Source organism: Vigna unguiculata, chromosome 8 (genome assembly GCF_004118075.2).
Source record: "Vigna unguiculata cultivar IT97K-499-35 chromosome 8, ASM411807v1, whole genome shotgun sequence".
In the NCBI taxonomy this organism is placed as follows: domain Eukaryota; kingdom Viridiplantae; phylum Streptophyta; class Magnoliopsida; order Fabales; family Fabaceae; genus Vigna; species Vigna unguiculata.
The window spans coordinates 1,668,907-1,696,555 of NC_040286.1; the positions used below are offsets into that span (position 1 = coordinate 1,668,907).

General features: G+C 30.4%; 2 protein-coding genes and 1 long non-coding RNA gene across 4 annotated transcripts; 2 read left to right on the forward strand and 1 right to left on the reverse strand.

Moving 5' to 3' along the window:
* The first annotated feature begins 11,722 nt into the window (after positions 1-11,722).
* On the forward strand, positions 11,723-14,022 carry LOC114193933 (protein JINGUBANG-like). The gene is made up of 2 exons (XM_028083934.1): positions 11,723-12,631; positions 12,883-14,022. Exons 1-2 carry the CDS (start codon positions 12,053-12,055, stop codon positions 13,675-13,677), a joined length of 1,374 nt encoding a protein of 457 aa, XP_027939735.1. The 5' UTR covers positions 11,723-12,052; the 3' UTR covers positions 13,678-14,022.
* A 3,453-nt stretch (positions 14,023-17,475) lies between these two features.
* LOC114194569 (inactive protein kinase SELMODRAFT_444075-like) lies at positions 17,476-24,059 on the reverse strand. Of its 2 annotated transcripts, XM_028084895.1 has the most exons (8): positions 23,565-24,059; positions 23,125-23,258; positions 20,794-20,888; positions 19,011-20,071; positions 18,726-18,886; positions 18,496-18,572; positions 18,081-18,402; positions 17,476-17,982 (listed from the first exon to the last, which is right to left on the reverse strand). In XM_028084895.1, exons 1-8 carry the CDS (start codon positions 23,758-23,760, stop codon positions 17,833-17,835), a joined length of 2,196 nt encoding a protein of 731 aa, XP_027940696.1. In that variant the 5' UTR covers positions 23,761-24,059; the 3' UTR covers positions 17,476-17,832. The 2 variants fall into 2 exon arrangements, with proteins under 2 accessions (XP_027940696.1, XP_027940697.1); XM_028084896.1 differs by lacking the exon at positions 23,565-24,059 and having other exon boundaries at positions 17,480-17,982; positions 20,776-20,888.
* On the forward strand, positions 22,853-23,648 carry LOC114194570. The gene is made up of 3 exons (XR_003606402.1): positions 22,853-23,013; positions 23,103-23,283; positions 23,512-23,648. It is a non-coding gene; the product is annotated as an uncharacterized LOC114194570 (long non-coding RNA).
* Positions 24,060-27,649: the final 3,590 nt, after the last annotated feature.

Genomic DNA, 27,649 nt, shown 5'->3' on the forward strand with positions numbered 1-27,649 from the left:
TTATTATTATTATTACTATCCTTCTAGTTCTTGCACCGATAAATATGTATATTTTTTTTTTCTGAAATTCAGTAATTCTAGTTTCAAAAAAGGTCTTTCTATCTCTTTCTCTCTACTCCTTTATATACTCCTTTATATAGGTCTTTTATCTAACTGATAATTAATCTGTAGGAACACATATTAGTGTGGTAAAATATCTGATTTTTAATTTTTCATTGTATATCAAATTTTTTTTTTAAGAACGAATTAATCCCTTCGATCCATATCATACTTAATTCAAATTTCTGCTTTGCCCGTGCCAGTCTTTTTCTTTGCATATCTTTTGTGGGATTCTAGTTTTTCATTAATGATAAAGGTCAAATCACACATTAATAAGTGAGTATCAATCCATAAAAATATCAAGATTATTTACTTATAGTATTCCAAGGATACTATTCCCTCGATGGAAATTTAATAAAATAATATAACGTTCATGATATAAGTTTTTAACGGTATTTCTAGATCCGGTAAAATTAACGAGTTTAACTTTTAGTTTCAATGAATTTTTAGTTATAAAATTTTAAAACACCAGTTGTTGTCTTTATAAAATGAGTGAATTTTGGTTTTAGTTAATAACAAATATTTGTCCATCAACTTTCATCATTCTAAAATTTCAAACCAATGATTTTAATCTCTAACAATCGTTTTAAAATAATAAATGATTTTACGAACTTTAAGAATTTTTAATCGTAAAAAGCAAATAAAACTATCATAAGAACGATACTTGACTTTTTTTTTTTCAACCCACATAATTAATTAGTGTTATACAAGTTGGCATCCATTAAAGAAAGGTGTATAATGTAAAACATGTAACAAGGAGACACTAAAATTAAAATTATTTAGTTATAACACTCTAGTTACTAAATTTGGATCTCCAAGATACTCTCATCACGATAAGTCATATATAAATATATGGTTCCATAGCAATTCAATAAAATACACACACAAACAATATATTTTATTATAATAAATTTCAAATAATTTTGATATTATTTTAACAAATAAATTTTAAGTTTAATTTAACATTACAAAATTAACTTGTAATTTATAACATAAATTTGCAATGTTTAACAAAATTTTAAATTTCCTTTTAAATACAGTATCTTGAAGAGATAAAAGATTAAATAAATCTATAATATTTAAGTTGCAAATCTTACTTTTAAAATTAAATTAGACCTAAAAGTTTAATTATTTAATAATAACTAAAATTACAAAAAAATAAATTTAAAATTACATATATTTGAAAAAAGTTTGGGATTTTAAAGTCTTAGGATGTTAACAAATCAGGTAAGGAACAAATAATAACTCTCATATATCCTACGTATTGAATACATATTTGTATCATACACGTTTCACATTTGTGTGAGTATCTGTTATGCGAATACCTGCATATATTTTTAATATCCATGAATACTTACGGGTATTTACAAAAAAAAATTAACAACATGTTTTAACCATAAATTCAACTCAAATACAATACATAACATTCATAAATTTCAAATTGAAGTTCAAATAACTCATTTAAATGATGTTGAATGATAGTTTACAAACAAATGGAGATTTTTTAAAATCAACTAATAAAAATTAACCAATTCAAAATTAATATGTTGATATTTTAATCATGTTCTTTTATTTTATTTATTTTTTAATTTAAATTGAAATATAACATATACAAGTATCAATATATATGAATACTATAATACCCATAATCATTCCATTAATATGTAAATATAAAAAATACTCGTATCCATTATCTACACGTATCTATTTATTTATTTCATACATGTTATAGATTTTGTGTGCAGATACTCACCCATTCCATTATTTTTTTTTACATCCTAGATATATGAGGTAAATGTTGTGATTTGATATGTATTTAAATGTTGTGAACTAGATTTGAGAGTTGAATTTAGTAAGTGTGGTGTAATAATAGGTTTTGTGGTGGGGGCAATGTGCAGTCCACTATAAGTAGTGGAAGCTCACAATCATAATGTACTCTCACTCTTCAACAATCAAAAAGAAGATAGAATTGGGTTGGGCCCTCATTTAGATGTGACTTTCAACCAATTATATCATATTCATTTTATATCTCCTTTTCCCATCTTTTTAACGTTGGCCTCATCAAAATAATGCTTCAAATTCACATGCAAAACAACACATCATACTTCAGATACCATACATTTTTTAAGGATGTACACTACATAGTTAGTTATAGAGAATAGGTCACCAACCGTTATTTCACCGCTAATGTCATGGAATAAGTTTGAAACTAAAAAACAATTGAAAAAGTAATTTAAATATTGTTTGGGGGTAAAGTTATGTGTGTCAAATAGAAAAGAAAAGTTGAAAGTGAACTCAAGAAATTAGACTCAATTGTTCGAAAACTAAAATCAATATTAGTTGATGATTCTGTTAATTCGATAGATAGATTTTAACATTATGGTTGTTTTAATCTTTTTTTTTTGGTTATAAGTGAGATTGAATTTAGATGTTAAACTTGTATTAATTGAATAATTTTATACTAGTAATTTTAATTTATTAACATATTTTTCATCTTGATTTTTGTTTTAGTTAAGAAATATGAAGTTTCATAAGTTACATCATTCAGACTCTTAAGATACCCATATATTTAAGATCTATATCTTTATCATATTCTTTGAATTTTACATCTTCTTTTTTGAATGATGGAGGTATAAGATGAGACTTAGTATACAATTTTTGTGACTATAAATTGAAAAGTAGTTTCAAATCTAGGAACTTAAATTCTCTAACTTAAAGTTACATTAACTTTTAATCAAACTATTTATTTAATTTTTGTTTTTTTGTTTTAGAACTAACTTTATGCCAGAAAAATACAATTTTTTTTATTAAGAATGAATTTTTATCGTGATAATCCTTTTTTTAATAAATTTTATTTTAAATATTTTATATTTGTATAAGTGATTTACATAGTTATGTGCTCTAGAAAATCAATACCTATTTTTAATACAAAATTATTGTTTTATAATTTCAATACAAAATAAAAAAATTAAATTTGTGATATGGTTCACTAACTATGCATATATATATATATATATATATATATATATATATATATATATATATATATATATATATAATACCATAAACCTTTTCGTGTATTCATGAAATGTTTAATTCAAATTGTCATGTAAATGTTAATTGATTTCTTTTAAACTTTTCATTCTTATATTATACTATCTATTACATATGTTAACTTCTAGATATTTTGGTTATATCAGAATTTCTAATTCCATTCACTTTATTTATGTTATTATTTCAAATAACTAATATTCCAATAAATAAAACAAAATATTGTCAGGGAAGAGTTTTTTATTTGACCATCAATTTTAAAATTCAACATAACATCAATGAGTTATTCTTCTTCGTGTAGTATTTTGTCTAAATATGTGTTTGTTATAAAATTAAACTATAATTCACAAGTCATTAAATACCTTGTTATTATTTTATTACGGTGAAGAAAATTTATTTATTTGTTAAAAATAATAGTATACCACTAAAATTATAAACAATTCTTTATTATTTATTTATTAAAAAAGTTAATGTAAAAATAACATGCATTATAACATATTCATATTTTTATATTTTGATGGATGGTGATATATGTATTCTTTGTTTAGGATTCTCAAATTTTCATTTTCTAGCAAAATCTAAGAATAATTATTTTCAACAAGCCATGTTCTTAGTAAACTCGGTTCATGGCCTTCGTGTCCTCAAGATGCAAGTGGGGTGCAAACTTCACCTCATAAATCGATTTTGTAAAGAGTTGAATTAGGCTTAAAGCTCACTTCTAACCTGATATCAAAACCAAATTAGAGATTATTCTAGCAAACTTTCTTAGACATTTTGTTTTACCGGTATCAGGTCGCTAACATAAGAGGTCACCGTTAAATATCATGAAAATAAATAATTAATATGGTCGTTCAGATTACTAACTTTTAATTTTAATTGCAGTCATATCAACATAATAATAAAAATAATAAATTGAATAATAGCAGAAACCAAGGACTATACACCCTAATCAAGGAAACCTACTTATAATCTTTAAGAGAAATAATTAATTATAAATAAAGAGTTCTCAACCAAACATAAAATACTAATAACGGATATTCTAATACGAGAAGTATCCTAACACACAATCATAAGTTTGTATAACTAGCAACAAGTTGGTAACCAATATTCATCAATGGAGAAATAAAAAATGTAAATATGTTGATAAGAAAATAAGATAGTTAATTATTGAATTGTTAACGGTATTTGTTAATGATATAGTTTCCTACATAAAAGACGAAAAGTTTAAATTAATAAAAACAATTATAAAAAGCTATAAGAAAAATTGTGGACATAAACAATGTCAAAGGATTGAGTAGAGTCAGGTACAGAGAAATATGAAGTTATAAGTGAGGAAATTAATGAAACCAATTGCAATATTCTTATTCTGTGTGCTCATGGTTGGAAAAATCTCTTTAGTTCTTTTAATTTTTCGTAATGGTAAGAAAGTACCATGCATTCCCATTGTCCAAGATACACGATTCCACGTGATTTCTAATCACCTTGAATTTTCTTCAACTAAAAGATAGCCCCCAAAATTCCTCTTTTTTCTTTCCTTCTTCTAATTGATGTTATATGTATATTTTTAATTTTTTTATATATTAAAAAAATATATACACATACAATATAAAGTTAGTGCAGTCTATGAAAATTTAATTATTATATAAAGCAGTGAAAGCTATTAACCAAGAAATTATTCTGAAAGAAAAAGTTATTTCCACCTCAATTAATTCATAAACTTCTAAAAATTAAGGATCAAAGGAGTGTTATATTTTTTTTCAGTACTTTATAGAATCACAGAAATTGTTTGGTTGTAAATAGTTATTATATGGACCGAAAAGCACGGGTCAAATAAATGCCATAAGCATAACCCATTACCAAAATGGGTTACTATTCATTTCTTGCCCATTTAATTCTGGGCTTCTGCAAATTGGCCCACTAAACTTTCCACTTAAATCAGTTTGGTCCATCGGTGTGCAGACAAACAAATTTGTTTACTTATATACCTTAATGAAAATATTTCAAAAAATAACTTTAAAGAGGTAAATCTATGCAATAGTAATAATAATAATAATATTTAAAGAAATTAATAATAATAAATAAATAATGGTCCACAAAGCAACTCCTTCATAAATAAATTTACAAACATCTATATCTTTTTCCGACCAAACAACTTTAATTTTCATTTCTTTATTATACATTCATACTCTATCAAATTATTTTAATTCATTCTATTTTTTATTTATTATTTTTTTGAAATACATTGTATCGTTTGGTACAGGGCAAGGTCCTTTTCCAATTTCCCTTCTCAATAATTCATTTCACCAACGTCCTTTACTTCCTTCTTCAGGCAACACAGTGGGGGCACACATTCCAGTGTTGAGCGCCACGTGGACGACGGAGAGAGGACCCTAAATTTTTCCGACCAAGCGAAACCGTAACGCATATCGGTTCGCACGTGTCGGGATAACAACGTTTGGAGCATCAAAGTCATGAGAAAAAGAAAGACAAAGAAACGAAGGGTTCACCAAAATACACAAGTGTCGTTGCTCCTTGTTTTTGAGAAATTCTATGATAATGGAAACCTCTGAATGTGCAATGCAATGTATGGAGACAAATATGACACAACGATGTCTGTGTTTGTTACAGGACAAATGTGTGAATTGGCCATGGATTGATGACATCACCAACTGTTACCAGTTTGCAGGTTCTGCTATATTATTTATTACAAGAATCCAAGATAAAGTTCCTTCTTTTTTATTTCACTTTTTATCTTTTATGAACCATTTTAGGGCAACCAGAAGGTGGTGGAAAGAAAGTTACTTTTCTCTATTTAAACATTTTCATTGCCATTCTGGTTCATCCTGCCATTTCTATAAAATCTAATCATTATTCCTTCGGGGGCAAGTGCAAATTATGTAAGAAAATTTACGTGATCATCAAGTCTTATGCCTTTAAATTTAGTCATTAAAAATAGTTTAGGTCAGAGATATCGTATTGATTAAAGACAAGATTATTTTTATCTTACATAAATAAATGTAATTTTTTTATAAATTAATTTTATAGTATTAAATTAGACTTAAATTAATTTTTTTAACATATATCAAAGTCATGTATTTGTTAAAAAATATATATTAAAAAAATATTGTATATTATTCAATATTGTTTGTTAAATTTATTTTTCTATCCATCGAACCACTATCAAAATCTCTTATTAATATTTAGTTTCACTTAAAATTTATATTTTAACAGCTTTATAGAAAAATAAATTATATTTTGCTGGTTTCTTTCTGGCACTATCAAAACAAACAAATTATCTATGATATAAAATAATAAAAATGATATTTTGACAGTATAATTCTTTTAAAATATGTTTTAAAGGATAACTATAAAAACATAAAAGGATAAAACTAAAATAATAGATATATTGTATACATTAGGAGATCACTATATCATTGTCCATCAAATAACTTGAAAAATTGAAAACTTTTTTGAAACTGAATCTTCTCACAAATTTTCTAGGTTTAAACCTACATTAGTTAAGCAACAATTTTTATGGTTTTTTCAACTCTCTTGAGCAAAAGAGTTGCATGAGTTGATATTACACTTAGATCTAGGAAGTTAATTTGGAAACCACGAAGTAAGAACCTTAATTATATAAAATTTAGTTTTTAACATTACAATAACATTTAGGTATAATTAGTTGCAACGTACCCAGTTTCGTCCCAACGTGTCTAAATGGTACTTGTTTTTAATTTTGCATCTATTTAGTACCTAAATTAGTTAATTTGCATCAATGTGGTTCCTTTTCGTTAACTCCCTTAAATGAGAAAAAATGTAATGACGTGGCACGAGAGTAGTGTGTGATGTGGAACAGTGCAGCGTAAGAGGAAATTGAAAAGAAAAAAAAGGCACGAATTGGGAACAGAATAAAATAGGGGTTTTCTGGAGTTAGGGTTTACGAAATTTGGGCCATTTCATGCATTGTGGACAAAATGAAGGTGTAATTGACATCAAATTGACAGCTATTTGGGATTGCAGGTGCACAAACCATTTGTTTTTGTCGTTGATTGCATTATTTGTTGTTGGGATGGTGGGGTTTAGGGTTAGTGGTTGAATGTTGTACGTGGTTTAATTTAATGGTGTTTTAGGTATTCTGAAGGAGATGAGTTATGCCAATGTGAAGGAGATGTGGTATTCCACCCACGACCCAGATACAGAACCAGAAGAAGAAACGTTGTGGTTATGTGACCCACACGAACAAGACGACCACGAATGACTAAAACCATGCGACATTTCTCACTTCACTCGCCACCTTACCCCTGCAACAAATCAGCTTCCCGGCGAAAAAATGAAGAAGAAGATGAAGATAGGAATAGGAAATTAGGATTTTTTGAATGGGGACAATCAATTCAATTAGGGCATGACATGTTATCCACAAATTGCCATTGTACAATGATTTTCATTGACACATATCTGTTCTGCAATGCCACATCACTGATTTGTTAACGACCTTTCTGAAAACTTAACGGGATGGACCACGTTAATGCAATTTAACTAATTTGGGTACTAAGTAAATGCAAAGTTAAAAGTAAGTATCATTTAAACACATTGGGACAAAACTGGGTACGTTATGACTAATTATACCTAACATTTATTAACAGTAAGTATAAAGTTCCAAATGAATATAATAATTTTGTAGTCAGTGCTGCTTCAATTTTTCCACTGAAATCCAAATTTAAACTATGCTTGAGATGTAAATAATAGTGAATGCCCCTGGATTTCTTTAATTCAATTATATATGCATAATTACTTTCATTTAAAAATTTAAGTATATATTATTTATCCTAAAACATATTATAGTTTTTATGTTATACAAAATAAATATATTTTTTTAATTTTCTAGATTAAAATTATCATGATGTTTTTTTTTTATAATGATACTATTATTTTTTAAAATTATAATAACTTTAATTTATACTCAACTGACTTTATCAATTAGTAAAAAAAAAAAGACTCGTTACCATTTTTCTATTAAATTGAAAATTAAAGATTGTTGATTAAGTATATGTTAATGGATTAAAATTACAAATACGAAATATATAAATGATAATTTAAATTTTGTTAATAATTATTTTATCTTTCCAAAATATTTTTGATATTATTTTTTGTTTTTTCAATCATATTTGTTCTCATACCTGTACGTTTATCATATTTCTTAACAGAATTTGATGTCGGATTTATGATATTTGTTAATATTTCAAAACAAATTATTCTTTCTTCGTTACTATTGTCTTAAAGAATGTAATAAGAATATATATATATATATATATATATATATATATATATATATATATATATATATATATATATATATATATATAATGAACTATAATTTAATTATTTTTAGAGTATATATGGTTAATAAAAAATTATATCTTATATAATAAATTAATGAGAGACATGTAAAATCTCTTACCTTTATTTAAAATTTTGGATAAAAATATTCATATCTTTTATAAAAGTATTATGTGATTATTTTATATTATAGAAATACTTTATACGAATTTCGATACTACATGCTTATTGAATTTCGGTGTATTTGGTTTTGTCCATCATTTAATGTGAAATGATAGATTCACTAAAGATGAGTTTAGAGCGAAAGAGATTTACGATGAAATATGTTCTTAAAACTTTGTTTACATCTTTTGAAGAAGGAAAGTTCTCAGAATTCCCTTGAAGAAGATCCAAACTTAGAAATTCCATGAAACTAAAGAAAAAATTAAATAAATATGATATTAATTTTAAAATTTTCACATAAAATTAAAATTTGATCTTATCTTAATTTTTGATAATATCTTTAAACTCTAAAAATCAATTAATATAGTTTTCTTAACCTAATTATATTATATCTTTTAAGTATATTAAATGATATTTTAAATTAACGTCTGCGTTATTTATACTCATATTTGACATCTTTCAGTTAAATATATCTAAAATATTGATGAACACGTAAAAAAATGTTATTAAATTTTAAAAAAAGTATATTTATTAATTTTTAAAATTTAAAATAAAAAATGTACCAAAATTTAAAAAATACCAACATATTTAACACAACATTATTCATTATTCCTATCTATCTCTTAGGTTCCATAGAGTCTCACATCACATGGGTTTTACTGTTGAAGAGTCTATACATAGTTTGTTTTCACTTTCACAACCTCATAACTCCTAACATTGTGAAATAAAAGAATGTCATTTAACATATAAGGAAGATAAATGCTCCTCTTTCTGTTTCTGTAAAATGCTTGCATAACATTTTCATACAAATATGAACAAAATGCATCATTTCACATCATCTTATCACAGATTCAACTTGTCTACATTTTATACAGTAAGTTGGGCCACACAGAATATTGGCACCATTGAACCAATAATATATGATATCAAATTTTAAATAATTATATATATTTGCATTTATATTATATTAAACAAAACCTAAGTAGTAAGGAACTCTTCCAATGACTCCATACAATTTCATTTTGGTACGTCTTTGTGTTTCATGTTTGCACTATTTTTAAATTGTTTATCGGATGAAATAACTTGGCAACTCATCAATATCCTATTTCATCTAATAATATCTATAAAATGGGTGACAAACACTATATGTAAACATCTGTTAATAGCCTTTCAGTAATTGTCGTGGAAAAAACATATTTTCAAAGCAAAATTTTAAAATGAGAGAGAAAAAGAGATTAACCCATTGAAGATATATAATGGATATAGTTATATATCTTTTAATTTTAATTATTTTTTTAAAATTAATTATTTTATATTTATACTTAATTGTACGGGTCTTTATTTTTCAATGTCTCTCTAACAATAATTTTTTAATATGTTTTTTCTTGACACAAAAAAGACCTTTTACATAAGTTATTTTAGATTTCTTCATGTAGAGAGATAGGTAGGTGTGATGTTATTATGGGGAACGTCACATGTAAAAAATACAATATAAATAAACGGTTCGATATAAATACATCAATTTTTGTTAAAGTAAAAAAAATTTGTCACCAATAAAAAAGGCTATAACAAAATAAGTATTTTTAAATTTGTTTCAATTTAGAGTATTAAACGAAATACTTTTATAAAATTGAAGATGAGTTAGTGAATATGAAAGTCAAAGTTAAGAAAGAACTTATAATTGTACTAGTTCAAGAATATTTAGTATACTTAAAATTTGGATACCCTTAAATATTTACCAAATAATAATAACCACAATATTAATAAAACGGTAAAATAACAAAAATAACAGGAAGAAAAATAGGAGCAAGAAAAATTATAATAATAACACTTCTAATAATTGTACTTTATTCACTTTTTATTATAGTAATTCTACATATTACAAAATGCCCTCAATTCAACGAGACGTTAATTGACAAGACTTCAGACCTAAAGTGCAACCTATTACTCCTCATTTGTTAACATGATTGATACCTATATTATTTTTTGTATACATAATTATGGATATGCTTTAAATATTACGATAAAGAATAACGTGTGTGTTGGGTTGGTGTAATTATAGGAATTGTTCTGATGTATAACCAAAAATCCATTTATAATCAAACAAATTTATTTGTTCATCGTTACTAGGAGCTAATTACAAAAATAGATATGGAAACAGATTACATTATTCCAATTGAAATAACTTAGTCTAAAAAATAATCAAATTAAAGTAAAAATAAAATAAACCAAATTTTGATGGACAATTATGAGGAAAATTCCAAAATCAGACAATATATAAGAATATTTAAGGAGTATCCACATCTTATTACTAGAAAAGTTGGTAAAAGGAATATTGCGTTTTGGGAAAACATCTTTTTCTCCTCTAAATATATACTATTTTATGAATAAGAAAACTCACTCTTTTCCCTCGTTTTTTTTTTTTTTTACATATGAACAAAATGAATGATCTCAAATTATTTTTTATCAAATTTATCCAAACAAAAACTGGATTTTAATGTAATTAATTTCAACAAGAACCAATATCGAAAAATGACATAACGCTAAACTATATATATATAGATAATCCAACTCAGATTCACACACCAAACATCATAAGCTAACATTATAAAGACCACATCACATGCATTCCTTGAGAAAACATGTGTGCACGGGTAACCTAACCCACGCATGGTTCTTTCAATTACATTATTATATGCACATAACCTAATTTATCAAGTGGTGTTCGACATAGTTTCATAGTATTTTCATCTTTATACGGGGAAAATATATAATCTATTTGTTTACGATAGATAAAAGTGAACTTTTAAGTTTAATTTAATTTTATAAAACTTAATCTTATAATAAATTATTTGAAAATTTGGATATGTTGAAAAGAACTTGCAAGAGAGAAAAAAAATGATATTTGATTGAGAGTGAAGGTAATAATAATAAGTGATGAAGTTTGGATTATTATAAGAAGTTATGAACCTAAAATGGCGAAATGAAAAGCGGAGATTGAGGAACAACCTATTCCAAAGATGGGAGGGAGTGTAAATAAAGATGTGAGACGTGTCGAGAAACGATTGAAGCAATGATTTGAACCAGCGATTAAAATTCAGAGCACCGAAGGATTGTTCACACTCTTTAACCTCATTCGCTCTCTCACATTTTCTCTTCCCAACCAATAATCAATCAAAGTCTTCGTTCAAATTTTAGTTTCCTCTTTCCTTCTCTCTCTTCTCCCCTCTCCATTTCCCTGTAGCAGTTCAAGTCGCGCCTTTTATCTGCTCCACGGTGAATGAAAAACAATACACACGTTACAGAAGGAGAGAGGATTGCCAATTATTAACTTAATTAATTAATCAATTAATTCATTAGTTGATTAATTCATATATATATACATATATATTTAGGGTTGGTTATGTTTGGTGAAAGCTTTCCCCGAACACAGTACATGCATTCGGAGCCCAGAATGTCGAATTCGGAGGCTTTAACCGACGACGAGTACACAATGCGGAGTAGCAGTTCGGCGTCGCCGATGAGTCCTTATTTCTACGACCAGGGTAGGCTTAGCGGCGAGGGTTCCCCGATGATGATGTCGCCGTGGAACAATAACGCCGGTTCGCCGTTTCAGAAGGTGGAGTGGGTTCCGGGCGAGGACGGGAGCTTGCCGCAGAACGCGCTCGTGGGTTCTCTTGTCCGAGAGGAGGGACACATATACTCGCTGGCGGCTTCCGGTGACCTCTTGTACACGGGGTCCGACAGCAAGAACATTCGTGTGTGGAAGAACCTGCAGGAGTATTCTGGGTTCAAATCCAACAGCGGATTGGTCAAAACCATAATCCTGTCGGGACAGAAAATCTTCACGGGGCACCAGGACGGCAAAATCCGCGTCTGGAAGGTCTCGCCCAAGAACCCGAGCGTGCACAAACGCGCCGGCACGTTGCCCACGCTTAAAGACATCTTCAAGAGCTCCATTAAACCCAGCAACTACGTTGAGGTTCTTTTCGCTTCCACATTCTTTTCACTCTTGTTGCTCATGCAACATTTCGTCACACCATTACACTAAAATAAAAAAAAGATACATTTTTTAATGAATACTTTTTGTTTTGAATTGGTTCTAAGTTTGATTCGAATAAAACAAAATTTTGAATTTTTAATGGAGACATTGGAATCGAGTTATATTAACAGTTTTTTATGATAGAAACCATGCACAAAATGAAACAAAGAGATGATGTTTTGGGTTTTCAGGTTCGGCGACACAAAACGGCGTTATGGATAAAACATTCGGACGCCGTTTCGTGCTTGAGTCTCTCCGATAACAAGTTGTATCTATACTCTGCGTCTTGGGACAGAACGATCAAGGTGTGGAGGATCGCCGACTCCAAATGCCTGGAGTCAATCCACGCGCACGACGACGCCGTCAACGCGGTGGTGTGCGGCGAAGAAGGGATGGTGTTTTCGGGGTCGGCGGACGGCACGGTGAAGGTGTGGCGGCGGGAGCCGCGAGGGAAGGGGCTGAAACACACGGCGGTGAAAACGCTGCTGAAGCAGGAGTGCGCGGTGACGGCGCTGGCGGTGGACGCGGATGCTTCCATGGTGTACTGCGGCGCCTCTGATGGGCTGGTGAACTTCTGGGAGCGCGAGAAGGGTTACGCGCACGGCGGCGTCCTGAAGGGCCACAAGCTCGCCGTGCTGTGCCTCACTTCGGCGGGGACGTTAGTGTTCAGCGGGTCCGCAGATAAGACGATATGCGTGTGGAGAAGAGAAGGTGTGATCCACACGTGCGTGTCGGTTCTCACGGGTCACGACGGTCCCGTGAAGTGCCTGGCCGTGGAGGAGGACCGCGAAAACGCCGGCGGCAGAGACAAGCGTTGGGTTTTGTATAGTGGGAGTTTGGACAAATCGGTTAAGGTTTGGAGCGTGTCGGAATCGATGAACAATTATCAGTCGCAGCATCAGCGCATGGTTTCCGATGCGGAGTCGCTGCCGTCCGTCTCCGAGAGTAGCCTCTCATCTTCGGGCTGGGCCAGTGGGAGAAACTGATGGGCCTGGCCCGGACCTGCTGGGCTTCGGTTTTATTATGGCCACGTGTTTTGATGGGATGATTGTGCCTTTTGTTTTTCTTCCTCTTTGTCTCGTATTTTTTGCTCGTTGACTTTGATTGATTGATTGATTCTACGAGATTGGGAGTGTCGCTTGGTCAAAGATCTGTATTATTAATTAACATGTATTAATGTAATGTAATTTATGTAAGAATGAATTGTTGAGGTAGTTTAAACAAGTTTCTGTTACTGCTGCCTGCTCGATTGCTGCGGTTTTCTTTATTTGAAAATCATGTTTTGTGAATAATGCCAACGATTATCACTCATTAAGATTACCTCCCTTTCAATGTATTTCTTGTTGGTATAACGAAAAAAAAAATTAATATATTTTCCTACTATTATTTATTCAACTGAAAACTTATTATTTTGTGTTGTGAATTTTATTATTAATTTTTAACTGCTATAATTTATAGGAGAGTGAGTCCCATTTCTATAGGAGAGTCTCCTTTTAGAAGTTTATTGACTAATCCTAAATACTAGAAAACAGATTTGAGAAATAAGAAATTCGGGATACTAGAAAACAAACATTTGTCGATGAAAAGTTTAATATTATTTTATAAGTTCTCAGCTCTTATTAACATAATGTTATTTGAACATTATTTTGTTCCCTTTCTTTAAAACTTGTATGAGTGCCTTTTATATATGGATCAAGAAAAGACATGACACATCTAAGAGTGTTGGAAATAGAAGGTTAGTTTGGTAGTAAAGTTGAAAGGGAGGATGAAAGAGATTTTGAGTTCAACTTCTCTATTAAAAAATACTAATAAATAACTTATCGATAAAAAAAATTGTAAGGATGTTAAATCTAAAAGTTTGATACATAGTTAAATACTATGATCAATTTAAAATATTTACAGGTACACATCGTGAGTGGGTTATTTTGGCTCATCATGAACCACCCCACCAGGGTCGAAAAGATCCTCACTGAACTTGCAACGATGCTCACTTCCACGTGAGGCAAGTCTTCCTTGGTTGTTCATGATGAGCTAGAAGAATTAGTTCCGCTAACAATGTTCCTGTGGTCATTTTTTGTTGGTATTTAATTTTACACACTTAACACACTCACACATGTAATGTCTTCACTTTATCCACGTAGGACGACACTTTAACCAACTTTAAACAAATAACATTGAAGTAATACTCATGTTATTTTCCATACTTTTGTTAAATTCGTTGGTGAGATTGTCCCAAACCTGTCAACTTAATCGCTTAAGGGCGATCCCTTTCAACCCGCATGATAAACTCTTAGTTATTCAATACATACTCCCTTTCTTCTTGCACATTAATCGGTTGTTGGGCCACATTCTAACTCATCCTAAATCTTCTTGAAACATGTTATGATGTTTATTATTATGATTATTGAAGTTTGTCATATTATTGTTGACATGATTATTGAGTATCATCAGGATTAGTATCTAAACAATTATTGAAGATCACCATAATTATTATTGACAAACTTATTGAAAATCACCTGAGTCTTATCGACAAAATTACTAAATATTGTCACAACTATAATTATTACAAATATTAGAACTCATCACAATTATATTTGTGACGAGTTGTACAGATCGTCATAAATGTCAAAATTCGACCAAAGAATATATTATGAAAAATTGCTATAAGCAAAGTAAAAACAAAATCCCAAAAATAAGTAGTTTAGTATATTGTGCAAAGACTTGAGATTAAAACAGAAAAAGATATGCTTGAGGGCTAATCAGACCCCTCTAATGTTTCTGATATTTATATAAATGATAAAGGAGATACAAGGGAAGTTAAAACATTAAAGGCTAGAACTAGGTGCTAGGTGTAGAGGTTATCTAACACTCAACCTCCTAACTTACACATAATGATTGCTTAGATATGCTAAGTATTTCTACACAAAGCATGAAGTTTCTGAACAACCGAATAAGAAGAGATTTAAGATCACTTTTTTTTAGTTAAAAGGCTTAAGTTTACAAAGATAACGCTTGTAGTGTTGGAAATCAAATGTCTCCTTCAAGTCGTCATGCAAGCTTAGACTTATAGAACATTTAAGTTCATATAATAAGTTATCCTAGTAATATCAAGTCATCTTAATAATATCGCTAAAAAATTTAAATCATTTTAATTAAATAACATACAAATCATAATATTAAAAGAGTATATATGTGAATAAATACAATTAATAAGTATAATAAAGAGAAATTATACATATAAAAAAAGAACTATATATTAAATTAAATAGAAATGACAATGGAATAATAATATTTTAATAATATGCGATTCACACACAAAAACTGTATTTTTTATAAATTTTAAACAATAGAAAGTTACGTTAATTTGAGTAGGTTTAAAAAGAGTGCACTTTTAGCATTTATTTTTAATAAACAAGTTATAACATGCGGCAAAATTTAACGAATTCGAGTGTATAATATAATTGGTAACATTCTAACATGTCTCTATTTTTTAGCCTTATAAGTATGATACCATATGATTTCATTCTTCTCCAAGGAGTTGTTAGATGATTAATTAATGGTGCGTTGGTAACGTGGGTGTATAATATATATGTTAGACTGTATTAAGATATGGAGATATATGGTTCGAATTTTTATTTGGTTGCATGGAGATGATGAAAAATATTTTTAAGGGTAGAAAAGAAGGTCTTTAATTTAATCAGAAATTGTTGGAATAAAGTGGGAAGTACATATTTTAATCGTCGTAATTAATTTCTTCATATGAAACGCTAGTTAAAAAAGCGTTTAATGCTTTAACCACCTATTAACTTCAAAACTTTGAATTTTCTCACATTCTGATCAGATATTGGTCGTGGGCTTTTACCAAAGGCCTTCATTTCCCCCATTTGATCCTAAAAGTCAATATCCAACTAAAAAAAATGCAACTTTCAAACTGTTTGGGCTGATTTGCATAATATTCGGCTATCGTATCCACACTCTCCAAACAAAAATGAAAATGGTGAAAGGCATACAAGATTTTTTTTTTTCCCACGAAATGCAGGTCAGTGAAGATTTTTTAGAATTTGCGTTTCTAGAATATGATGATATTAACTAATTACAACTTAACATATCAATGAATGATTATGTTCTAGTAAAGAGAGATGATAATGCTGTTTGTTAGAGTATTTAGTATGTTGTCCTTTTTTTCATGATCTTATCAATCTTATTTATAGTCAAATATTGGAATTATAACTCTTACGTTAAAATTAATGTTTATATATTATCATTTATTTTCTTATTTCATGATTATTTTAATCATACTTATTCCTAACACACACGCACACACACATGAAAGGCTGAAAACCCAATTAGGTTGAGGTTCAACCAGTTTTGATATGAAAGATACACCTTGAGTGTTGGTTAAAGTTTCTTATTCTTCTGGATCCTTATGAAGTACTTCTTAAGTCATCAAAGGTCATTCATGGCACTTACATACATAAATTGTAATGTAACTCGTCAAAAATAGTTGAGTTCTAGAATTAGGCTTCAGGTGTACTTAGGAGAAGAAATCCTAATTTTATTCTTAGTTTCACTGTGATGATAACTGGAGATATACATTGAATGTTTTTAGCTAGAGGAGTAAACTGTCAAGGTATTACAAGAAAATAGATGATGTAACGGAAAAAATATAGAAATAAACTAATTTTAAAGGAATGGAATATTTGGTTCAAATTTAATATATTTTCTCCTGAAAAAGAAATGGGAAAAAATATGGTGAATAACACACATATGCACACTGCTGGTCCTGCATATTGAAACTGACACTTGTTATTAAGAGCCTCAGGTTGTACAAACAATTTGGAGAAAATAGAAGAACGAGAAACATCCCCTTTCAAATGAATTTTTTGCTATTAAACACATGGCGAATTAGAACTACAGGGCTCCAGAAACACCCACCAAATTACAAATGGCGAATTAGAACTTGAAGGAAGATAATGATTTCTTTCCTAGTTCTTACCTAAAAGTGCTTTGCATATCTGAAAGTTTCAATAAGCGTACGAAAGGTCCACGCTTCAAACGGATAATTGATCCTATGCAGCTCACAAATAGAACTATATTGCCAACAATAGATCTTGTAGCTAGCCCAAGAGCGGAGGGAATGATCAATGAGATAGTGTACGAGAATGAGTTATTGTACCTTCTGGTGGAGTGAGTGACTTCAAACCGCTTAAATGCCCACTTGTGTTACCAATTGAATTGATGTCTAAACCCATAGGATGAACTGGATCGCCCCCTTCCAGCACTCTCAGGATCTACATTCACGTTACAAAGAAGGGCCTTTTTAATAAAAAAAAAAGAAAAAAAGTAAAAGGAGTTTCTAAGTAACAAGTTGAACCCATGCAAATCATACCTTTGACATTGGGGGTCTGGCATCGGGATCCACACGGAGACACAACGAAGCAGCTCGAGCCATAGCTTGCAATTGAAGATTAAATTCCAACGACTCCTCAGAGTTGAAGCATGGTTTGAGAGAACGAACGTTTTGTAAGATTTGACTGGGCTCTAACAAGCGTAGAGGGTGAATCCATTCAGGAAGATACGAGAATCCATTGAAGTGTTCCAACTCGCTAATTCTTCTACCTGTTATTAACTCTAATAATACAATTCCAAATGCATATACATCTACTTTATATGTAAGATTTCCAGCGTCAAGATACTCCGGTGCAAGATACCTAGTTTATGTAAGGTAGCCTCGATTAGAATCAAAACCGTGATCCCTTATCTTGGTGATAAGAACATATACATGCTTAAAGAATATTTATTACCCTGAAGTTCCTAGAACCCGATCTTCTGTATCTATATTCCATTCTGAGTGCCACCTAGCAAGCCCAAAATCCGCCACCTATATCAAAGTTACATTATTAGATTTAAAATGCAGTTATTTTATTTATTTATTTGATGTGTGAAGCATTGTCGTTTATAATTACCAGAGGCAAAAACATTTGAACGTCAACTACTTTTGGCCAAAAAAAAAAGCGGAAGGTGAGTATATTACCAGAGGTTCAAAGTCATGGGTTAAGAGGATATTTTTGGGTCGAAGGTCTCTGTGCACTATACAACCAACTCTACAGTCTTCGTGAAGGTAGCGCAAGCCTCGTGCAGTTCCAATTGCTATCTTTAAGCGTGAGTTCCAATCGAGAGGCATACTCTCATCTCCTGTTAATCAAGTGCTATACTGTTTGATCTCTCTTTGGGTGGATGTCAAGAACATTCAAAAACAAATTACAGAGACAGAAGGAAACGACAACAAAGAAGTGTTTGAAATAATGTTAGTAAATACCATATAAGTAGAGGTCTAAGGATCCGTTGCATATGTACTCATAAACTAATATCCTCAAATTGCTCTGTGTACAAAATCCTATCAACAGCACAACATTTCTGTGTTGTGCACAGCTCAAAACCCGAACTTCCCTGCAGAAGTCAAGATCTGCTTGAGAACCCCCAAATTTTAACTGTTTCACCGCAACAACCTGGCCATCTTTGAGTATTCCCTTGTGGACCACACCGAATCCACCTTCAGCCAAAAAATTCACATCTGAGAACATATCAGTAGCTTCTTCTAGCTCTTTGTAAGAAAACCGTTTTGGAGGCTTTCCAAATACTGGTGCTTTATTCTGACACTGTGAGCACAAGGGAGGAGGTATTGAGGTAGTTCTGCCCAAAGGTATGGAACTATCTCTGTTGCCCGAGTCGTAACTTCTACTTTGAGCTTGTTCAAACCCGTATTCATTTCTTCTCATCTCTTGATCACAACGTATAAAATTCTCAAGTAAAGTTTTCGACGATGGAGATTTAGTTCTTTGGATGATACTGTTGTTTTTAGTTTTCCGAAACTTCTCGTCCACAATGTGGTTTTGAGGAATCCAAAATACAGTCTTGTTTTGACTAGACAAGGATGGTGTTGGACGCGGCCATAGCGGGGGAGGGCGATCTCTTTCAATGTCAAAATATAATGGTGGCTGGACATTGAAATCTATTGGTTCGTTGATTTCTTTGTGTATGTTTTTTCTTGGGCCCTGACCCTCGTACAGAGGGTTTTGTTCATAGACAAGGAAAGGAGAAGTCAACGACTCCGAACTTGACCCTGAATTTACTCCGATATCTCTTATAACAGAAGTACCTGCTTCTTCAGGGCTACCCACTGGGGTAGAATGCATCAATCTTCCGCCTTTTAGCTTTGCAATTTCTATGCCTGGTGAAGAAGTAGCCGAGAAAAAAGGAGTTTGGAGTTCATCGGAACACCCTAAGTTAAGTCTGAGGATTTTTGCCTGTGACCCATTCATCACCACAATGCTACAGTTGAGTTCATCCATGCAATGATTTACCTCTTGCTTTAATTTCCTGTTTCAACAACGTAGGCATTCATCAACAAATTTCTCGTATATTTATCATTCGGCAATGCAGGTCCGAAAAATTCTACCTATCAGCAGTTGTTCAATCAAATCCTGGAAAGGCAATGCCTCTTTTGAATCTCAAATAACGTCTCAACATTTAAAAATATTACCTACTTTATTAATTAAAATGTTCACTGGACCTAGCAAAGAATTAGGTGGGAAAAAATGTAATAGGTTGCTTTCTCTGTTTACCGGCAGGTAATAATCGGATAGACAATAGTTTAGGCTATTCAATGCATAGATCAATTGAACCATTAACCTGATGCAGTTGGTTAAAATAAGGTCCTCTAGTATGGCTTATCAGCTGCTCCTAATAAAAAAACAGCCAATGTGGTACATATGAATTGCAGAAGAGGGTCTCATCCATGATGAATTATTTGGTGGTCCGGAAAATATCAATTATCCCCATATAATATATGGTTAAGTGTTAATTAATTTTTCATAAACTGGAAATTTTAAAAAACATGTTTAGATTTTTCTGAACCATGAATAAAAAATGTGGTTCTCTTCCACCCAACAATTTCTCATCACCAATCCATCAACGTTTCAAATATGCAAAGCCAAATGTCCTCATTGCGGCGTGCATGGAACAAGTGAGAAACATATTTGCAATCAACAAAATAAACTAATAGCTCAGAAAAAAAGAAATACTTTTTCATGTTTAATTACTTGTCCAGTATGACCCAATGGGAACCGCTCCATCTAGCCTCAGCCGCCACAGCACCACTGGGAGTACCCGTGACCACCTTAATCTTTACCCTCACCTGCATAATGAGAAATAGAATGTCATTTCAGCAAATACAAACTGTCATACCTTGATATACAGTAACCATTTTATGGAAAATGCATTCTTAAACAAATTAGGAATGAGAGAACGCGTATTCATATATCATTTTAGAAAAAGAATTTGGACTACAAGTATCCATATAGTGTGTTGTATTTATTATTGTACCCTCATGGATGTATCATATCAGTATATGGCAGAATTGTGTATCTTAAGACTGTATTCTCGAGAGTTCAGTCTAGTTATTGTGAATACGTCGTAAGATGCTATTTGATTAGCTTGGTATAATAAGGGGCTGATTTCCATGGCCTAGGGCCCCTCCGGATTCGGGAGTTGGACACTCTCCCCTCGTCTTTGACCATCTTCCCACAAAATAAGTAACCATTTTTCATAATTGATTAAGGTAAATTGGAGACCTCGAATATCCAGGACAGAGACTTGGCCTGAATACAATCCTGCATGTACTTGATAATGGACTAGATATAATTAGGAGGAAAAGGGGGGAAATAATTCTATAATTACAGAGAGGAGGAGGACGATTAGGGGATTTGTAAGAGAGGGGGAGAGAAAAAAAAAGTAAATGCGCTCTAGCTTGGAGTAAATAATTTCAGTTTACAATAATTATATACGGTACAATTTGATTTAATAATATTGAAATGTGTTTTCTTCGTGACCTAGAAAATGGAATTTTGTGTCGTGAATGTTTATGGAGATAGATGACCTAGAAAATTGAAGTCTAGAAGTCATGGTGAGCTTTATAGCGTAATACCAGTAGATATAATGCATGAGGAAACGTAAAAATAAAAAAAAGGAAATTTGAAAGCAAATATTTTATCCCAAAAAACAATCTTCGTCTATTTGTGCTCGCAAAAATGTATAGGGACTATACTCATGAGGGTAGTCTGACTCAGTAAAACTATCTGGGATTAACTCTTCACTGTCAAATAACGGTCAAATATTTTCCATTAACGCGTATGTAAGAATATATAAACAGAAAAAATAAATTTCTTTTCCATTTTTCTCTACCATGCATGGACAGTTGTTTATAATATTTTTGTATAGTTTGTCCTACGAAGCTTTCTGCATGTGCAATTATTGATAAATCATAAAGTCCATTATAAGACAAGATTTTAAAAGCATATACGAATCCAAAGAATTAAGTCAAGCTGGTACAACTTTGAAGAGATCAGAAACTTCCTCAACTCTGACATGTTACTGAAAAGCAAAGTTGAGGGCGTAGTGGTTTATACATTGTCTTTTATGGTGAAAAAAAAAAAGACAACATATACAGACACACATTTTAAATGATTGATATAAAAAAGACAAATTATTAGCAAAAATTATTGATACAGATTTGACAGAAAATATATAATATATAAAATCTCAGGCATAATAATTTGCCATGCTTCTCTTCTAAATTTGTTTTTTGAGTTTAAACAGATAAGAGGACATAAAGATAATAATGATTAAATCAAAATATACAATTTTTAACTCATTGATTGAGGGAAGAAGTAAAATGGAAGAAAATTTAAAATAATATAATTTTTTATAACAAAAATAATAAATATTTTCGTATTAACAAAATAATAAAAAATAGTAAAATGTTAAATTGTTTTAGTTAAATTTAATTTTCGTAATTAGTATAAAAATAATACAATTTATTTATTTTCATTCTTTATTCTACTTTTTTTTTCGGATCAGCATTCTTTATTCTACTTATCTAAATCAACAGAAAATTCACCTTCTTCTATTCTATTTTCTTTTAATATACGCAACACATATTTTTATTTATATAAATTTTAATTATATTTATCTTATGTGTTTCAATAATTTCTTATAAAGTCGTAATGCAAACATCGCATTAATGATTGAAAAATACATCTCCCTCCCCGTAAGAAAGGGAATGAGACAAAAACGACAGCGAGAATATGGTCATAAAGTCACAACGTTTTTAAAAACCGGAAAAAAAAATTTGATAAACAGTGAGTCGCATCATGTTAAAAAAACCAGGTGGAAAACTAAGTCCTTTTCGTCGCACTAAACGTTAAGGGCCGAGGCAACAACTTGAGAGAGAAAGGTGGTGGAAGCGATACCGGTGACAGCAGGTACAGGTTTTCCGTATACTCGAGTGCATAATAATTCCTCAATTTTAATATTCAAATCACAGTTTCCTTTAAAATCGTGAATCGTTCAGGTAAATTAAATTTCAAGGTTACCTCAACTTGATTGTGCAACTGAAGCACCATCTGCGCACAAGACTCGGAGATATCTGAAATTCGCTCCGGCAATTTCGCCGCCGGTCCGGTAGTACAGTCTCCAGCAATTCTCGAAAAATGCCAGAATCTTCTGCCTGCAACAGTCCACATCAGGACAAAGTTAGTTCAAACTCTAAGCCAGTTGAACCGGCATATAGAACAACTTAAACACAATTTCATACATATATGATTTCAGTGTTCTTCTCAAATCAGCGTGTGAAATTCCAGTATTCATACAAAATCACTACAGAAATTCTATTCAAAGTACAACACCATAAGCATGTGAAAAAAAAAAAAAAACATCGAAGTTTTGTTGCGAGTATTAACTCTTCAATTTTGCGATTGCAGTTCAATACGATTCAAATTGAGATTTATCGAAAGGTTTAGAGAAAAATAGGTACCGGTTTTTTGAGCAGAGTAAACGGCGAGGAGCGTGATGGAGTCGCTGGAGTGAACGACATGAGTGAGCGCCCAGGCTAATGCGGTGTTTGAGATCACCTTCTCCGCCTTGACGGCGACGAGAACCTTGTTGGAGACGGTGGCGGAGGCGGCGGTGTGCCTGGCGCTTCTGGAACCCACCGTTTCGTCTCTTAGCATTGGTGCGTGGAAGATGGATGAGCAAAGGTTTGGGTTTGGATCGGGTGCGTGCGTTGCCTCGTCTGGTCCTCACGTATGCATTGCGTTGCGTGTGTGTGTGATTGAGTGACCTTGATCGTTGCATTATTTTGCGGACTTAACTTGAAGCCCATGTCTCCAACTGGCATGTCCCAACCCTGGTTCGGTTAACCTAACCAGAGTTACGAGAACAGGGTAGTTGTTTGTTAGTTGTTACTTGGGCGGGGCCCGGTGCTGAGGCTGGTTGTGTTCTGTTCTGTCTGTGTCTCTGAAACGGCACAAAGGAAATTTTAGGCATTAGCATAAATAAATGTCAAAAATTATGGGTTAAATATATTTTTTCTTTAATTTTAAGTAAATTTTGAAATTAATTTATTTTAAAATTTTAAAACAATTTAGTCTTTTATTTTTAGAGATATGTAGATTTAGTCATTTTAATAGAATTTTGTTAAGTTTATTGAATTTTTCAAGCGTGTTTCACAATAATATTTGACTTAACATTAAAGCAAAAATATGTCAAACAGTATAAACGTATAAACAACTCAAATACAATCCTAAAATACGTACAAAATATCAAATAAATCTAACAAAATTTGATTCAAAGGACTAAATCTACATATTTCAAAAGATGAAAGACTGAATTGATTCAAAGTTTCGAAATGAACTAATTGCAAAATTCACTTAAAATTAAAATATTAAAAACATATTTAAACCAAAAATTATTTACCACAAACATCATCATATTTCAAAGTAGTACGATTTAATTCAACATTTTCACCCCAATTGAGTACTTTTAGCATTTTTGTTTACAATACATATAACAAAATTTAAGATAATTCAATTCAATCAAGTTGTATTTTTGAACTAGTTTTATTCTGTTTTCATACATCTTGATTACTGTGTAGTTACATGCATGAAGTTTGTGTCTATACATAATATATGAATTAAAAAGATTATTTTTTGTTAATATATGTTTGTAGCAATATATTTTGCTAATATGTAATATTCCTGGTAATAAGTTCAAATTTTTTTAGTTTTGCATAATTTGGACAATTTTTTATATAAGTATAAAACGTGAGGTTATGCGAGATGATTAATTATTGTATGTAATAATTTAAATTGATTAGATATATTAAATTGATTTGATATAGATGATTTGGAATAGACTTGATCGAGTGAAAATTTGACAAAATTATGAGATTTCTCGATTTATATGTTAAATTAAACAAATTATGTATAAAATGATGTGAGATATATTGTTTGTTACAAATCATTAAGTGTGATTCACAAAATGTTGTGATTAATGAAGTGTGACCGATGAATTTACAAGTGAGAATTGTGTGAAATGTAATTGTATGAAATGTAACTGTCCATAAATTAGATTCTTAAACTCAATTGATAAAATCGATCCATAAACTGAATCCGTAAACTCAACTAAAAAAAAATGACCAGCAAACTTGGCCCATATACTTGATCTATAAACTCAATTCAAAAACTAAACTTGACCACCTATACAATAAACTCAATCCATAAAAACAACACGTACAATCGACTCGCAAATTCAAATATAAACACGAACCAAGAACACGACCCGTAAACTTGACTCGTGCAACCGATTATGATGTTTATGTATGTGCCAACAACTAATAGGTATCATTGACATGTTGAGATGTGTGTAAGTATTTAATTAAGGGTTACAAAAGAGATATTTAGGATATGCAACTATATTCAAGCATCTAGTTATATTTTATACCTGGACTACTTGTGAAACTTGGAGATGCAAACAAAAATTTAAATGGGCGAAAATATGAGATAAAGGAGGTGAATTCACACTTTTTTATTTTAGTCAACAAAGCTAAGATTGTGGAGAATTTGAATGATGGAAATAAAGTAATCAAATAATGTCATTTTAAATGTGGTCAGTTACATTATGCTTATGGATTTTACCTTACATTATTCGTATCAAAACATCTTACAAAAAATCATCCCACAAATAATTATTATAAGGTCTTTTATTGTGTAGGTTTAAAATAAAATAAAATAAAATAAAAATTTTGTTATGACATAATGACATAGGAATAAATCGGTTTTAATGTTGCTCTTGTTTCCTTTTTTAGTTTAAACAAACTCATCCATTAACAATTTTAACATTCAATCTAATTTTTAATATAACTAATATATTTTTCTATTTGTGTTTTTGAAATTTATTTAGAGATAAAAATAAATAAATGATCAGGAAGATTAATTATAAGAAAAGCTGGTAATTAAAATGATCGAAACATGTTTTTTAGTTAGTTGTGAGAATTATATTTAAAATAAAATAAATAAAAATTTTAATTAACATAATTTTTTAAAATATTTTACTTTCATTTACATTTAAATATATTTTTGGTCGTATAAATTTTACCTCCATTTTAGTTTTAAATTACAAAATGTAGTCTTTAAATTAAAAAAAGTGAGAATATGAATTAAAGAATAGGTATAGAAAAGAAGCACTGGGCTAGTATTGTTGGGCTTTAAGAATAAAAAAAAAATATAGGCGATGTTATCATAAGCATGGGGTGCGACCAGCAAGTTTTAATAACTTATAAATTGCTCAACAATGAACCTCTTCCTTCATCTTTCTAATTCATTTTTTCTCTCCTCCTCGAACACTTCCTTCCATGATTACACTCTCATCACTTGTTATAAAAGCCATCATATTTTATTTGAAAAATAAAAACTTAAATAAAAATTTCATGCATGACAATGTGTCAAATAACATAAAAGATAAAAATAAAAACTGTAACGAAAATCTATGCTTAATGAGAGGATACTATAAAGAGACAACTAAACAAGGAATTTCAACCATAATCAAAATTATTTTTCTCAAATAAAATACGGGTTAGTTGTGTAACAAATTTTTAACATCAAATTTAAAAGTCAAAATTGAGAATTTACTTTTAAATTTAGGAAGTAAGATATAATTTTTAATTTCTTAGACTAAAAAAAGATTTTTAAATTCAAAGAGATGTAAAATATCAATGTTACATGTGAATGACTAAATATAATGCAATTGAATTGAAAGACTAAAATAAAATAAAGTGTAACTGTAAGAGTATATTTTTTAATAATATATATAGGGATGGTAATGTGGGTTTGGCCCGACAGGCAAGCCCATAGGCTCACAAAAAAAAATGTGGAACATGTTATGATATTAAGTTCGTTGACCTGCAAAAACTCGAGTTGCATAACCCATAGCCTACGCGGACCAAAGGCGGGATGGGACAGACTGGTTCGTAGTCCACATAAGAAAGATTGCAATTGTGTATATCGGTTTTTTTCCTTTTGCACGTCTGTCTGAATATTCCAAATTCTTTTATGAGTGAAAAGACAAGTATTATATATTTCTGAATGTACTAAATTTATCAATTATCATGTGAACAAGAAAGATAGTAATATAGTTATGATGAAAATGTTGAATTATCCGGTTGTCATTCAATTTCTCACCGTCTATATTTAATTTTTGTGAATTTATTAAAGTTTTTAATTTGGTTAACAATAAAATCTTTATTATGATTTATTTTTTATTTTTAAATGAGTTATCATATATGCTGGACAAACTAGACTTTTAAATTTGAATTTTCAAAACGGAACAAACCATTTGGTAAATATAGCTTTCCTATTTATTGATTTCTAAATATATATATATATATATATATATATATATATATATATATATATATATATATATATATATATATAAATAAGATTAAATGAATCCGTGTAACACATGTTTATTTAAATAGTATTAAGACTTTATATTACTATTTGGATAAGATTTAATGCATTTTTTTTATCACAGTATTACTCATACAATATTGATTTGTGT

What these genes read in the sequence shown, in the direction of transcription:
- LOC114194569 (XM_028084895.1), bottom strand. Translation starts at nt 23,760, where the DNA reads ATGCTAAGAGACGAAACGGTGGGTTCCAGAAGCGCCAGGCACACCGCC. An exon ending in TTACTCTGCTCAAAAAACCG is followed by an intron (nt 23,259 to 23,564) that starts GTACCTATTTTT and finishes GGACTGTTGCAG; the next exon opens with GCAGAAGATTCTGGCATTTT. An exon ending in CCCATGACTTTGAACCTCTG is followed by an intron (nt 18,573 to 18,725) that starts GTAATATACTCA and finishes ACTTTGATATAG; the next exon opens with GTGGCGGATTTTGGGCTTGC.
- LOC114193933 (XM_028083934.1), top strand. Translation starts at nt 12,053, where the DNA reads ATGTTTGGTGAAAGCTTTCCCCGAACACAGTACATGCATTCGGAGCCC. An exon ending in AACCCAGCAACTACGTTGAG is followed by an intron (nt 12,632 to 12,882) that starts GTTCTTTTCGCT and finishes TTGGGTTTTCAG; the next exon opens with GTTCGGCGACACAAAACGGC.